The sequence below is a fragment of the Saccopteryx bilineata genome, chromosome 6, assembly GCF_036850765.1.
Source record: "Saccopteryx bilineata isolate mSacBil1 chromosome 6, mSacBil1_pri_phased_curated, whole genome shotgun sequence".
In the NCBI taxonomy this organism is placed as follows: domain Eukaryota; kingdom Metazoa; phylum Chordata; class Mammalia; order Chiroptera; family Emballonuridae; genus Saccopteryx; species Saccopteryx bilineata.
The window spans coordinates 137,103,832-137,119,160 of record NC_089495.1 but is presented as its reverse complement, the minus strand read 5'-3'; the positions used below and the strand labels follow the sequence as shown (position 1 = coordinate 137,119,160).

Genomic DNA, 15,329 nt, shown 5'->3' with positions numbered 1-15,329 from the left:
TTCCGAACTCCAAACAGAAGTAGGACACGGGCCTATGCTTTGGATACTTCAGCCAAAGGCCTTCACTCATCTTCCCATCATCTTGCACGAAGCAGCAGAGACAGTTCACACTTTTAAAACCAACATGCTATGCCTCATCTTTGATGGATCTAGGTTTTCTTAAGACAAAATTCCAGTCATATCATGACAGTGTAGGCTCAAGCAATAATTCAGGGTGCACAAGATACCCGTCCTTCACACCTAGACCAAGAGGCCTCTGTTAAATGACCGCTTTGTATTTTTTTCTCCCCATAAAAAGGAGCATAGTCCATAAATTTTTGGAGCCACATTTAAATGAAGCCAAATGTTGTATAATCCAAATGCTAAAAGTCCTTCTTTCTCCTCTTTAAGAAAAACGAAAACAAACAAACAAACAAAAAACACTTGACTATATTAAACATGAGGCTTTGCAAACCCTGTGAGTGTATAATGTACAATAAAGCAGCTGGAAAATGGATTTAACATTCTGTAGCTTATTTCTGGAGTGCAGTTTTTTTTTGTCTTTCCCTTTGGGGAAAGAAAAATACACCCTCCCTCAGCCTGAGGGACACTCACTCTAACTCAGAGCCTTGGGCCTCAGACCCAGAGTTTTGTTTCCAGTGACACTGACTGAGCACCTGCTGTCCACCAGACAGGGTCTTCTGTGCCTCCACATAACCTGCTCTTTCTTGTTGATATTACTCTTGTGGAATAACGTACTCTTGTGAAGCAAGAGACCTGTTTTTTTTTGTTTGTACTGACAATAGTAACATCATCATAGCTTTGATACTATTAAAATCCATAAGAAGGGGGGGAATTTCTAATTAATTTTTTCCCCTCTTTTTCACTAAAACCCTGGTGTTCATTTAGGGCTTCTAATTCAGCAGCTGTTTTATTTATTTGGGTTTTCTTTCGTGTGTGTGTGTGATTAGACAATCATATCCAAGCAATTTATAAAATGGAAACTGTATGACAACTCAATGGGGACACACACATATTTCGGTTGAATTATAGTTACTTAAAAACTTAAACTATTTTCTCCGAGGGAAAAAAAAAGTCGCCAAGAACAAACTATTCAAGATCAGCACATCTTGAAAACAGCTTAGGAAGCGGAATTTCTTGCATGGTGGTTTATGTCACCAGGTGCCCTTTACCGCCACCTAGTGAAGGATGGTGGAGTGGCAGCTGGATTAAAACAGCTCTTGCTTTGCTTGGGCAGTAATAATTTTCCATGATTTTGCTTTGTTTGGAAACAAATGATAGGAAATCATTATTTTACAGGCCAGGGGATACTGTCTAGGTCACATAAACTATCTTCACAGGATACTTCCACCAGGAGAAAATTCAGGCCCCTGACCCCGCCATGTAAGTGACCATTTCCCTCCAGCTCTTTCTTAGGACCAGAGATGGAGGGAAGGCACTGGTCCTTGCCATTCTGACCTACATCACATTTCATTTCAAGTCACTCCCAGTTCATCAGGAAAGATGGTCATGGGTCACAGCTTCATGTACATAAGATGCAGGTGCAGTCTGTGTCATCAACACACTCTTTCCTGCACGCCAGGTCTGGGGCTTTGGAAGCCCCGCTCTCACCTGCTTTAGGATGAGAGAGGCCATCTACTCAGACACACTCGCAGGTTTCTGCCTGGCAGACGCGTGTGGCTTGAGCAACAGGTTCACACACCAACCCAGGCCTTCACCCTGTGTCAACTTCATCATGCAATGAACAGTGTGCTTGGTTTTGTTAAGAATCTTGGAAGGAAAAGAAGAGAGAGAGAGAGAGAGAGAGAGAGAGCGAGCGCGTGAGAGAGAGAGAGAGCTCACAGTTGTGGAAAGTCAGCTGACCGTGGGCTGGGTCAGAGCATCACCTGCGGGGGGAGGGGACTACCTCCTTCTGGGTAATCACTGAACACTGATAAGATGATCACTTCCTGGCCTTTGAACCCCCTCTTGGCTCTTTCTGAAGGCCTGGGTAGGCAGTCTGGGGTAGCAACGCTATACGAGCAGAAAAGGAATGGGCGCACAACAAGCAGAAACGGCCGAGACGGACAGTTTCCAACTTTTCTCAGACGTGAATGTTGGCGTCTCAGTGTGGAGCAGAAAAGGATAGACTGTCAAATGAACCAACTAGAAAAAAAAGATAATAATGACTTTGAAATGAAAACATAGGAATCCCCGAAAACAGAGCTCAAAAAACCCACTCCAAAACAAGCTGATTAACAGAAGTTCATGGTTGAGCACTTCCTATGGAGCTCGGTTATCTGAGTCATGTGTTCAGTGACTACAGGTCATCATGTGCAGCAGAAAATCAGACCTGGGGCCACTGACCAGTGCCAGCAGGAAGCATCGCAGATGGTGGCAGCCACCCTGAGTCTGAATTAGAGTCCCAAGCACAGAGACGGCCGTCCCACGGTCAGCTCTACCAGTCCAGCTTCAGGTCGGCCTTGCTCCAGACGTACTTGCCTCCTCGCTTTAGAAACGCCTGCTCATCAAACCCGCTGAACTTTATAGCTGCTTCCACTCCGACATCCAGGATCGACTTAGAAGGGTCCTTCCGCCCCTTTTGACAGTTCAGGAAGCGCATCTAGAAAGATGGATGACAGGATTGGGGATGTTTCCATATCATTTATCCTAGGAAACTTAATTTTGGAACTTAATTCGTGTTTCATGGTCTTCTGATCATCCCAACAAAGGTTTCCCGAGAACCGTGGACCAGATGCTATACTGAGAATGCTGAACCCGTTGGACATCATGTCTCCAGACAACCAGCTCACGTTAACCCATGTAAACACATTACATCGGCTCAGTGCAAGACAGACAGAGCTGTAGACATGCTACCCCAGGGGCATGTAGTCCCTGTGTTAGGTGCGTGGGGGTGGTGCTCAGGTAGGGCTTCAGAAAAATGGCAACATCTATCTACATCATGCTTTGAAATTGTTAGCTGGAGGGGACTGTGTTGTGAGAGCCCAGAAGCACAGAGCAGGACCAGGTGTTTGGGCAGCCTCAGGTAGATGGTGTTGCTGGAATAAAAACTGTGTGTGCAGGAATGGCTAAGTGTAAACACTGACAGAAGCTTCTGTGGAGAATGGGGGAGGGGAAGCGAGAAAGGCGCTCCCTGGGCAGGGGCACCAGCTCCCGGGGAGTCTCACTCATTGCCTTGTGGACCAGAGCGAGGTCTCCCCACTCCTATGACCTGCCTGAGCCCTCGGCATCTTGTAGGAATACTTGCGGAATCAGAAGGCTCTGAAATGGCCCAGAGTTCTGGTTCCGCTGTGTGTTATCCCAGTTGCTTGGAGACAGAGACTCTGTTGAGAAACTTTATCAAAATCTCCAGCCAAGGATGGCAGTTTGGATTCCACAAATTAACTCTGTCTGAATTCACCTCTCTCCCTGAGTCCACAGACTGATCATTGTGCTGTCTCCTTTCCTTCCCCTTATGCCCCAAAAAGGAAAAAAAAAATTGCTGTGAAGTATCTTTGATTAACTTGAAAACAATAAAATCACTAAGAGTCACAATAAGCATTTCTCAAAACATCCAATCCATCCAATTTAAATTGTAAAGTCATGGTTCTTGTTGGAACTTGTTATTAAAACAAAACAAAACAAAGAAAAACCACAACAAAACAGATCTTTGAATGGAATTGTTTGTTTTAGTCTAGAAATACCAGCAAAGTTTTATGAATCCAAACAAACAAACAAAAAAAAGACAAAGGAAAGAGAAAGTAATAGAATTTTGAGAAGGGTAGATTTTCCATTTTCTTGGGAAGGCAGTGAGGGTAAGGATAGTGTCAGTGGCTTTGGCAAAGGACGGTCACCTCTTGTCACCAAAGCCAGGCTGAGTTGGCAGGACCTGAGAGATAAGAGGTATTAAACTAAAGCATGCGATAGGACTTCACCCCAAGGTGCCCCAGGGGCCCTGCCACCACAGAACCCCTAGCCGAAGATGGCATAAGAGAGGACAGCCCTGTGTCACATCAGCTTCACAGTGACTTCTGAGGACCCGTAGCCACACAGGAGAAACCTTCACGGGGCAAGTACAGGGACGAGGCTCGAGGGGAAGCCTGCACACTGCTCCGCTCAGAGCCTGACACAGTGTAGTCAGGACTCGGCGACACTAACACTGCTCTGTGACAACGGAAATCTGAGATGCTGGCCAAGAAAGGATGTGGGCTAAATGCGTGTGCTTGTGACTCAACCCCAGCATCACTGCTCAATTAACTTTTAATCAATAATCCTTGTGTAATTCATCAGGGATACTCACATATTCATCCAGAATAAGGTAGGAGTCTTTCATCTGCAAAGGAGAAATCAAACCCAAATTCAGTCTCACATGTACTTTGCAATAGGTGTGCCCCAGGGCCCATCTCACGGGGTTTATGTGTTTGTGTTTCATTACTTTGGGGTTCGCCGTGCCTCTATCGCTTGAGTGTTTGTGGGTATGTCCCTCACAGGGGAGCCGCCCCACCAAACACACCGCCAGGGACATCTGGTTGTGTCCGTGCAGACCCAGGGTCATCTCCCAACTGCTCCGGGCAGGGGAGCCTTGCTCCTCAGTGTTCAGCAGTGTTCCCGGGGGCTGATTCCAGCAGGCACATAAGTTCCCCCTTTTCCAGGTGGGCGTTACAAGGAGGGAGGTCATCACCTATCTCACACCCACCTCCGCGGTAGTATTTCACCCACTGGTGGGGAGGTGTGCCCTGGAGCTCAAAGACCCCACAGCAGGGCCAGTGGTGGCCTCCACCCTGAGACCATCCCCTCCCCCACTCTCTCCACGAGGACCCCTGGCCCTGTGGAGCCCTCTGGCATCAGGTCAAAGCTGTAATGGCGCACAGAGCCGCGTTTGCCGTGGACAAACCTTGTCGTTACACTCGGGCACCAGACAGGACACTTCCTTGTGGCGGTCCAAGAAGTCTTCAAATTCCTCCTTGCTGATGAGGAACCTCTCGGCCTCCTTCAGGGCCCCCTCGCCAGAGTTTTCCCCCTCGATCAGGAGGCACTGGAAGACCTGAAAAACCAGTGTGGAGCCCGCTTGGCAGAGAGCTAGCTCTCCACCAGGTTTCTCCCCAAACCCCGGGTCCGCCCCTCCACCCTGACCCAAGCCTCATCCCCCTCAGCAGGGGAGGCTCCTCAAACCGAGGGACCTGTCCAGGAAGATAGTTCGCTCTGGGGAAATGGAGAGTTTGCCCTGAAATTCAAGAAGCACAGAAATTCTTAAAATGTAAACAAGAAAACTGGTTTCGATTAGATTGGATCTCGTTTTCCAATCTACGTCTTTTTTCTTCTGACTACACAATAACAAGGGCTCACTGAAGGACTGAGGGACCAAACAAGAACATCAGGCCTGGCAGGGAGGGTGGGACATTCCAGCAGGCTTGGAATCCCCAAGCAGACCTGAGGCCCAGACTAGGAAGGACGCACATGGGTGTCTTCCCTGGCCAATTGGTTTCTCGAATCCACTAGCTAGACCAAGAAGGTCTGGGGGCGGGGGGAGGGAAAGGCCAGGTCACAGAGTCTTGAAGAACAGTGGGAGGGCAGTAGGATGGAAGGGGGTGGGGGCTAGGGGGGGGCCCACCTGGTGTTTCTGGAGCACGCCTAATGGGGACACCTCCAGGGGACAGCATCCCCCCTCCCCATAGATAAATACCACAAGGGTCTTTAGCTAACTCCCAGGAGAGCTCAGTGCTGGTATTTTGTTGATGGAGCTTGCAAGCCCAGGACTTCCCTGGAGGAGGCAGCGTTTTTGAAAAGCTTGGTTCTGCAACCCATGAGTGATTGATTGCACAGGAAGAGGCACCTGGTCCCAACCCGGGGCCATTGATTGATGTCAGCAGGCAGCCTGTGGATGCCAACGGTCAGGTGAGGAAATTGCTTTGCAGACAAGTAACAGCTAATCCTCTGCCTCCAAAGAAATCTGGAGTTGGGAGAAGCCATTCTAGAGGGAATCCGAGAAGGCAGGACCAGAGGAAGAGCCGGAAGATGGGAGGAAAAGGCTTTTTTTTTTTTTTGTATTTTTCTGAAGTCAGAAGCAGGGAGGCAGAGAGACAGACTGCCGCATACACCTGACAGGGATCCACCCGGCATGCCCACTAGGGGGCGATGCTCTACCCATCTGGGGCATTGCTCCATTTAAATTGGAGCCATTCTAGCACCTGAGGTGCAGGCCATGGAGCCATCCTGAGGACCTCGGCCAACTTTGCTCCAATGGAGCCTTGGCTGCAGGAGGGGAAGAGAGAGACAGAGAGGAAGGAGAGGAGGAGGGGTGGAGAAGCAGATGGGCGATTCTCCTCTGTACCCTGGCTGGAATCAAACCCAGGACTTCCACACACTGGGCTGATGCTCTACCACTGAGCCAACTGGCCAGGGCCTGGAAAAGGCTTTTCCTTAGCTATGTGATGGAGAAGAAGAGATGGGCACCTTGGGCAGACCAAGGCACTGAAGGAACTTAACAAAGCACAATGAGGATGACAGTCAGAGCAGAAGGAGGACTAGAAGGAAACTCTAAGGACTTGGGGCTGAGCCCTCCGGTCCTCATCTGTCCCTCCTCATGAGCTCCTAGGCTCTGCTCCTCCTGTCACACTTTTTTTTTTTCTCACTCCCCCACCCTTGTTACTCTTTGACCTGGGAGAGCGGCCGATACTCTGCTTACCTCTCTACATAACCAAAGGGTAAGTTCCAAGCATCCATTTGAGAATTCAAAAAGTTAAACCTTGTTTCCATCTTCCCTTGATCCATTTCCAATCACTCTCTTTCCCACCTCACCAACTCAATGCAGAACATGGATGCGGGTTTAAACACACCCCAGGCAGCTTTGGAAGGGACAGTTGCCTTGTGCAGCACATCCTATGGCCTGGTCACAGCTTTCTCCCCCAGACTGCCTCCGGACATGGAAATTCTGTCCATTTCTCAGTGCCCAGCCAAATACCGCCTCCAGCATGAAGCCTTCCAGGCGCTCTGGCGAAACTAAATTTGGCCTGCTCCTCCTTCCCTTGTTATCCTGGTACCCACAGCCTGACATCACAGAGTCCCCTGCCTCTCCTCTTTACTAGAATGGAGTCCCACATGCATCTAATTTAATTCTCAGTCACATGGGCTCACAGGTCCAGGCGCTGAGTCTGGTTGACTTATGTAACAGTCGCCAGGACAGTTTGGGAGGCATCCGAATCCGTGGACGGGCCCTGCTCGTGTCGGCCCATTCCTGACCCCTTCACCTGGGTCCTGGGTCAGGACTGCGGGTATGCGGTGGGTGAGGTCAAGGAAACTGTTTCCTACACAGTTCCCTGAGTTGATTCTGAAGAACAGCCTGAGGCAGAAAAGTTTCACTTATACTTATTTGCAAGCCCGCACCCTGTGGCTGGTCTACCCTGAACAGGCTTGCGTGCCTTTGAACGTGAGGTGCTTTAGTGACTGAGAGAGGGACCGATCCTAAAGCACACACCTTGGCGAGTAAATTTTGCTACAACATGGAAATGGCTTTGCCTTTAACATTTTCCTCATAATTCCATAACACATCTACAGATCAGAATTTATGAAGGAAAATACCCATTCATTCATAAGCCAAGAGTTGTCAGATGGAAGCCCAGTCTGGTTACATGTCCTAAATCAAGAGAGGTGAGGCTTCCTGTGGACGTATTCCTCACCACATCGCCCAACATCTAGTCTATCTTCCGGCCTTTATCCTCACACCATTCCAGAAGAGACTCGGCCCCCGTTTTCAGGAGGGGAAACTGAGGCAAGAGGAGGTGAAGGAGTTTCAAGTCGAGTGGCTAGAAGAGCGAGGACCAGCTTCCCAGCTGGCTGGCTCTCCACGCTCAATGACCAGGGACCCCTCAACATTTCCGACTGCCCCGGGGCCTTTTCTCCAAGCAGCTGTGCTCCCCCCACAGGTGTGCTGTCCCGCAGCTGTGCTCCCCCACAGGTGTGCTGTCCCGCAGCTGTGCTCCCCCACAGGTGTGCTGTCCCGCAGCTGTGCTCCCCCACAGGTGTGCTGTCCCGCAGCTGTGCTCCCCCACAGGTGTGCTGTCCCGCAGCTGTGCTCCCCCACAGGTGTGCTCGTCCCACAGGGGCCGTCAGTAGGGGTGACCCCGTGCTCACCTTCCAGCGGACGGGCCTCAGCTCCTGGATGTGCTCCCTCATGTCCTCGCCCACGTTGAACCGGTTGATGACAGAGTTGATCTTGAACGCCACCCTGTAGTCCCGGCACCACCCCCTCAACCTCCTTAGGTTCTCCACGTGGTTGATCTTGCCCTGACCACGGCCGATGAGGATATTGACCTCCTCGTCAAAGCTGTCGCAGGAGATGGCCAGAATGTCCAGGTACTGGCCTGCGGGAGGAGGACTGAGTGTTAAGAGCTCCCATCCCAGAACCCGGCCTGTTCGGGCGTGTTTATCCCCTTGTGGTAAAACATACCTGGTTTCTGTGGACACTTTAATTAAACGCACGCGCGCACACACACACACACACATTTTCCATCATACCCACCAAGCTCACTGAAATGTGCATTATACTTGGTTCTTGTGGAACGTAATTTTAGGGAAGTGAGGCAGATACCCTTTGGCTCTGAGACTCTGCCTGTGTGGATGTATATGAACGCTTGTCAGCATAGTTAAACGAGGTGGTTCATCAATGGCTGCGCCTGGATCGGGTAACTTCTGTGATGGTTCGATATTGTGGATCTATCAGCACCTGCAGACCTACGTGTCTTTTCTCATCACTTAGATATCATTGCTCTGCGTAAGAACCCTAATATTTTTTTTGCCAAGTTCTTTGGCTTCTTTTAAACCTCCTTTCTATATTTGATTCATCATCTAAATATTGATGGGTACCCTTCATATATAAGCAGGCACGACTGCATTGGATGCTGGAGAAGCCGAGATAACAGGAGAGTTGGGGGGGGAGTCAGCACGCAAACAGCAGCCCCCTCGCCTCCGGCGGCACAACATGTGAGGAGCTGTGATTGCGGCCCTCACGGGCGCAGCAGGTGCTGGTGGGCACCACCTGTGTTTGGGTCTCTCCCAGCTCTTTCTGAAACTCCACGCCCCCAACCCCGTGTTTCCCATGACCGCTGTCATGTCCTATGGCCCTGCAACACCTACCTGTCCCTCTTTAAAGTGTCTTTTTAATTACTATTCACCTTCAAGGTTATTCCGTATCAGTTTCAGATGGACAGTGAAGTGGCTGGAACACCCCGTCCCTCACAGGGTGGTCCCACGCACCTGTCTCTTAGACACGGGATGGCTCTACCGCCCTGGCCGCGTCCTCGCCACTGGCCCAGTCTGAGTGTCCCTCGTTCTCAGGGCTGATGCAAAGTTAGTTCTCAAAACCCCCTCTCAAATGATAAAAACCTGGAGTTCCAGGAACAGCGAAAATGACAGCTTCAGTCCAATCGCTTACTTTGCAGGAGACTAATAATAATAAAAAAAGGGTTCTCTGTTTAAAAAAATAACTGGAATGAACAGTAAAGGTCAAGGTTTGCGAATGGTGAGCTGCGTTCATGTTCCCTGCCGGGTGTTCAGCCAAAGCCTTAGCCTCTTACCACCTGCCTCCAGGGACGGCACGGAGAGGACTTGTGCTTTCTAGCACATTCTCTTATCAGCCCGTCCCCACCTGTTTACGCGGAGCCTGCAGAACTGGAATGCCCTTAACTTAACACGCCGCATGAGAAGAGATTAAAGCACGTCTGGTGTCCCTGCCCTGGGCCCCAGCCATCCTGGCACGAGGCCTGGGCTGGGAGGAAACAGGGCCTCCTCCGTGCTAACCACCGCCAGCAGGGCAGCCGGCCACAGTGCCCCCCACCCAGGGGAGAGAGCCCAGCCTACCGTAGCTCGCGAACCAGCGCTCCTGGATCAGGCTGCCGTTGCTGACGATGCTGACACTGGGCAGGCACAGCTCCTCCTTGCAGAACTGCACCAGCTTGCCCAGGTACTGGCCCCGGGCGTGGAGGAAGGGCTCCCCACCCGAGAAGTTTATCTTCTCCATACCTGGGAGACACAAAGTGCACACACGTTCCTTCTCGCCCTCCACGCCACCAGCGCCTGCTCTTTTATCCATGATGACGGTCATGGGGTCTCAACATCACCAACATGACATAGACCTACTTTGCCGTCTCAGATCCCAGCTCCCCAACCACCGCCTCTCATGGAAACCACCATGAGTGTCACCAGGATCTCACCAGGGAATAAAATCAGCCAGAGTGGGCCCTGGCCGGTTGGCTCAGTGGTAGAGCGTCGGCCTGGTGTGCAGAGGTCCCGGGTTCGATTCTCGGCCAGGGCACACAGGAGAAGCGCCCATCTGCTTCTCCACCCCTCCCCCTCTCCTTCCTCTCTGTCTCTCTCTTCCCCTCCTGCAGCCGAGGCTCCATTGGAGCAAAAGATGGCCTGGGCACTGGGAATGGCTCCTTGGCCTCTGCCCCAGGCACTAGAGTGGCTCTGGTGGCGACAGAGTGACGCCCCAGATGGGCAGAGCATCGCCCCTGGTGGGCGTGCCGGGTGGATTCCGGTCGGGCGCATGCGGGAGTCTGTCTGACTGTCTCTCCGTTTCCAGCTTCGGAAAAATACAAAAAACAAAACAAAACAAAAAAAAACAGCCAGAGTGTTACTTTTTCTTTCTTCCTTAGATGAAAACAGACGCACTGTCATGCAGGAAATTAGCTACACAGATGGTGGAACTGCTCAGAAGTTCAAGGGTGCAATGGGGCCACCCAGGGATTTGCAAAGCAGAACACCTCGCCCCCCCATCTAGAACAATCTACAATGGTTATGGTCAGGCCTGGGGAAGCATTCTCCATTGTTCTTGGGTTCCTCTCCCTCCCCCCTCCGCTCCTACCCATGTGCTGAAGCCTCTTATTGGAATCCTTGACCTCTCCTGGTTTCCCTTAGTGGGAAAAATTCTTTTAAGACATTCCTGAAGAAAAAAAGTCAATTCTGAATTAAAGTGAGGACTTGGATGGTTTAAAATAGAGTTGGGACCTGTATTTTGGCCATGGGTAGGAAATACTCTGGGTGAAATCACTTTGCCCTCTGAGTTGCAAGAACCTGGCTATTGTCTTGTATTTTTTCATAGTCGCGTTCAGAAGTCTGGCAACGTGCTTATAAACAATCCCGTTTAAGTCCGTGGCTTTTATTTTTTCTCTTCCAGAAGCTTTCTTGCTAGTGCTCTGAAATTTCCAGGCGATGCACCTTAGTGGAAACAGCACAGTAGGCCACCAAGTTCCTTGAGTGTGTTCTCTGTTAATCCATCCTTTCAATAAACGTTGCCCCTGCACAGGCCTGAACCCTGCGCTTGGCAATTTAATGTGTACAGTTGTACTGTATGTAACACAGCTTTTAAAGATGCCATCTGGACCCAGTTTCCAGGTCCTGGCTACAGGCTGGTCGATTCCTCTCTTTCAGTAGCTGAGTAATTGGACACCCCAGCATTTCCTGTCCTGGGCTCACATGCTGGGACACTGTACCCTGCCCTGCACACGCTGGGCAGCCCCGGAGCCCTGAGCCATGGGAAGGACTTGAACTAGCAGCCCATGCTCAGCCAGCTGGCCCTACTCTCCCTGTCTGCTTGTTCCACAGAAACCACAACAAAAGCCTTTGCCCATTGTTCCCATCCCTGCCTGGTGACCAACCCCAGCACTTCCTCTGGGCCCTGTGTGACAAGTTGTGTGCTCCCTGAGACACTATATAAGGAGAGTTGACCTTCCTCCTACCCTGCCCACCGAGTCACTGCTGTCAGTCCCTTCTACGGTTCCCCCATCCGCTCCTCGCTGTGTCTGTGAGGGGACAGGGGCGACTGGCATCATCGTATAAGCCAGTGGTTCTCAAACTTTTGAAGTCAGGGTGCATTTAAAATCCTACAAATAATTGTAGGTACACTATATACAAATTTCTGAGAAATATTATAATAATTAAGTCAAATATTAAAGAAAAAATATAAAGTCCAAGCGTGCTTTTATGGTAATTACACAAAATAAATATGATAAAATGAAATTTATTCTGACATTAAAAACATTTTTATGTTACATTTTTGAGTGATGCTTTTTAGAATTCGTAAAAAAAGGGTTAAAAAATGACAAAAAAGTTATCTTTTTTTATATATATATAGATACATTCTTAGTAAGATTTAGTAAATTCGGCAGGTCCTGGCATGAATGTGTTAAGTTTTTTCATTCTTGTGTTTATGAGAAACATGAGCCTGATGTGTGCTAGCGATTTCTTCAATGTTTGGGCATGTATTTGAAAGGCAAACTCTCATTTCCTCATCAATACATTGAAGAATTCCTCTCTTTTTACCCTTAATTGTGTTGGGTGCAGAAAACCCTCACCATACATATTATCTTAACTTGACACCAAACAAAGGATAGAAGAAACTTGCCTCCAGTCTTTCCGGGGAACATGGGGGGTAGTGTAAACAATCCAGCACCACAGCTTAACAGCTTTTTGCAGCCTAATCAGGCAAGTGAAGTGGGGGTTTGGGCAGACTGTCAGCTTACAGCCAATTCCCCACACCTCTGACCCCCCAAAATCTAAACTCCAAAAACCCTGTTGGTTTTTTGGTCCCCAACAGGCACACATTTCTCTGGAATACCATAGGGCGCACCTGGAAATCTTCTAGGGTGTACCAGTGCACCCTGGCGCACACTTTGAAAACCACTGCCATACAGGCTTGGTTCAATAGGGGCAGGTAACCTGGGGGAGGAGAAACTGTATTTTCACAGAAATAGGGCATGCGGGCCCATGAGGACACTCTTGAGGAGTCTGAGGAGCAGGTGTGTGTGGGGGGAGGAAAGAATGAGAAAAGTGACCACAATTGTCCCGCAGATGAACAAGTGGGGCTACAACGAATGCATTCTGTCAGCCTTCTCTGTTCACAAGCCAGAGATGTGAATAACATAGAAGCGTCTTCAGCCAGAGGGGTGCATTTTAATTCTAAACCTAGCATACATTCAAACAAAAGTGAATTTAAATTATAATGTGAATTCAAATTTTTAATCATCATCGAAATAATTTTCTTCTATTAGCCAGAAATCTCTTTTGAAGGATGCATCACCCATATGAAACCTTAACCATTTTACCTAACTTCACTTTTATTGACTTAAAATGGAAAGTTTCCTTCTATGAAAGCATTAATTGTAATCTATAAAAACACGGAAGCGTTCTCTTGTGGGTGCCTTGTAAAATAGTCTGAGGTTGTATATGAGTTATTATCGCTAGCTACATTTTAGAGATTATTAAACTGATATTCAGAAAAGTTAGATGTCTGGAGAAACCTTGTCATGGAGAGACTCAAACCCAGGCCTTTGTGAATCAGGAGTTGAAGGTCTTTCCACGAGGCAACATGGCTTCTCATTCATTTGTGCACCATGAATTCATTGCTCCCAAAACATTCTCACTCCTTGGCTAGGCCTTAAAGATCCAGAGACGCTAAGACTCAACCTTGGAACTCAAACTCTTTGGGGACTCGGGTATTCAAAACAAAACAGCACACAACCTTGCAATTTAAGAAATGCTATGATATGTTTGTGTACCAAGTACCCTGGGGTCACACAGTTGCAGAGGACAGGACCTTAATTTAACTCTGCTGGAAGAGGACCAGGAACAGTTGTAGGGAGCTTTACATGTTCACCAGCAGAGACTGGGTGGTCGGGACCCCAGGAAGTCAGAACAGTATGATCACAACAGGTGTGGTGATGTGGTGTTGGGGAGCAGGTGTATGACGGGATGTGTCCGCAGCACAGGGGACAGAGGGCATTGGGGTGCAGGGTGCTGAGCTGGCCCTGGGCCCTGAAGTCAGTGCTAACCAACGTGGGGTCAGAGGCCATGCAAGAGAGTTAAGTGTGGGAGAGGAGTTAGAGCACCAAAAATACACTTTTTTTTGGCAAGATCATGTGCTTTCCTGCAGGGACAGCGGACACCATGAGATAAAATGCAACCATCCTGCTCAGAACTGGGGAGACCCTAGGCCGGTCCCCCACAGAGGGCAAGGTAGTTCTGTACTTGAGGCAGCGAGGGGTGATGGAGCCAACAACATGGGAAGCAGAATAAAAGCCAGATCCGGGGAAAACGGACACTGTGCAATCTGATTACAGAAAGTGCAAAGGCAGGCCACCTCCGTGTGTGCTAGAAATAGGCTAACAGTCGCCTCTGGGGTGGAGGGGTGGGGAGAGAAGGGCAGTGGCTGAACTGGAGCCGGCCCTCTGAGGGCTCAAAATGCGTAGGCAAGCCTTTATCTACTCCGAAAAATTTAAACCAGTGGAGAAGAGAAAAAAAAAGTGGGTGAGAGTGTGGAGATGGCCAGTTCAGAGATGCTCTGGGCAAGACAGGACAACGAGGTGATAGGAAGACAGATTAGGAGGGGACAGACAGGCTGAGTTACCTCTGAGATGCCTTCCCCTCACTAATCTCAGGGAGTTCAGCAACCCAGCCTGGAGGGCCAACTCACTGACATATTTGAGTTAGAGTTTCTGTCCAGTCTCATGCTCAAGGGCACGCACACAATACGAAAGGAAGGACTCAAAAGTCTTTTTTTGTTTTGTTTTAGACTCGCTTGCTTCTTCCACTGTTTCTGAAAATCCCGGATCCCTCGGTGCTTTGCACAAACACCTAAGGTGCCACAACCTTCCCCGCCTGCCTCTGCCCCAAGGCTGGGCAGGCTGCCCACCAGCCAGCTGCGGTTTTAGGAAAACCTTGACGCCCATCCCCAAAGTCAGCCACCACCGTCTCCCAGGATGGTGACCTCCCCTTCCCTTGGCAAACGACTGGGGTCCCCCAACTTGTGTGGATCCCTGGGCCTCACCCACCTCGGCCTACCCACCGCACAGAGGCCAAGCACCCTGATTTCCCCGGGGGATGGGGCACTCACCGGCCTCCTTCAGCATGAGCAGCCCCCTCTTGGCCTCCTCAAGAGGCAGCACGAAAGACGTCTTGGCCGTGTGGAAGCAGAAGCCGCACTTGTAGTTACACTGACGGGTGAAGTGGTAGTTGACACTGGTGGGGACCAGGGGACCATCGCAGCCACCACCCTCCTCCTCGTTGTCCTCCTCCTCCTCCCTCGTCTCCTTGGGTTCTTCCCTGTTTTGCTGCTTCTGTCTCCAGTTGGTCCCCACCAGCCAGAAGGTGGCCCGGAGCCAGAGGAGTAGGGGCCACAGGCTGCCCCATAGGAAGGTCAGCGGCTTCCTGAAGGCACTGAGCAGCCTGCCAGCAGAAGCCAGGGGCACGAGGACCCCCATGGTGTCAGGCGCCTGTAGCTGACCAGCCGGCTCGGAGACTCACTTTATATCTGTGCAAGCAAACTGTCACCGGGGAGAGTAGACACACCCCCTTTG

General features: G+C 50.0%; 1 protein-coding gene across 1 annotated transcript; it reads right to left on the bottom strand.

Annotated features, from left to right (window-relative positions):
- Nucleotides 1-15,291, bottom strand: RSAD2 (radical S-adenosyl methionine domain containing 2). The gene is made up of 6 exons (XM_066236805.1): nucleotides 14,867-15,291; nucleotides 9,835-9,996; nucleotides 8,110-8,339; nucleotides 4,874-5,023; nucleotides 4,280-4,312; nucleotides 1-2,602 (listed from the first exon to the last, which is right to left on the bottom strand). Exons 1-6 carry the CDS (start codon nucleotides 15,231-15,233, stop codon nucleotides 2,438-2,440), a joined length of 1,107 nt encoding a protein of 368 aa, XP_066092902.1. The 5' UTR covers nucleotides 15,234-15,291; the 3' UTR covers nucleotides 1-2,437.
- Between the last annotated feature and the right edge of the window lie 38 nt (nucleotides 15,292-15,329).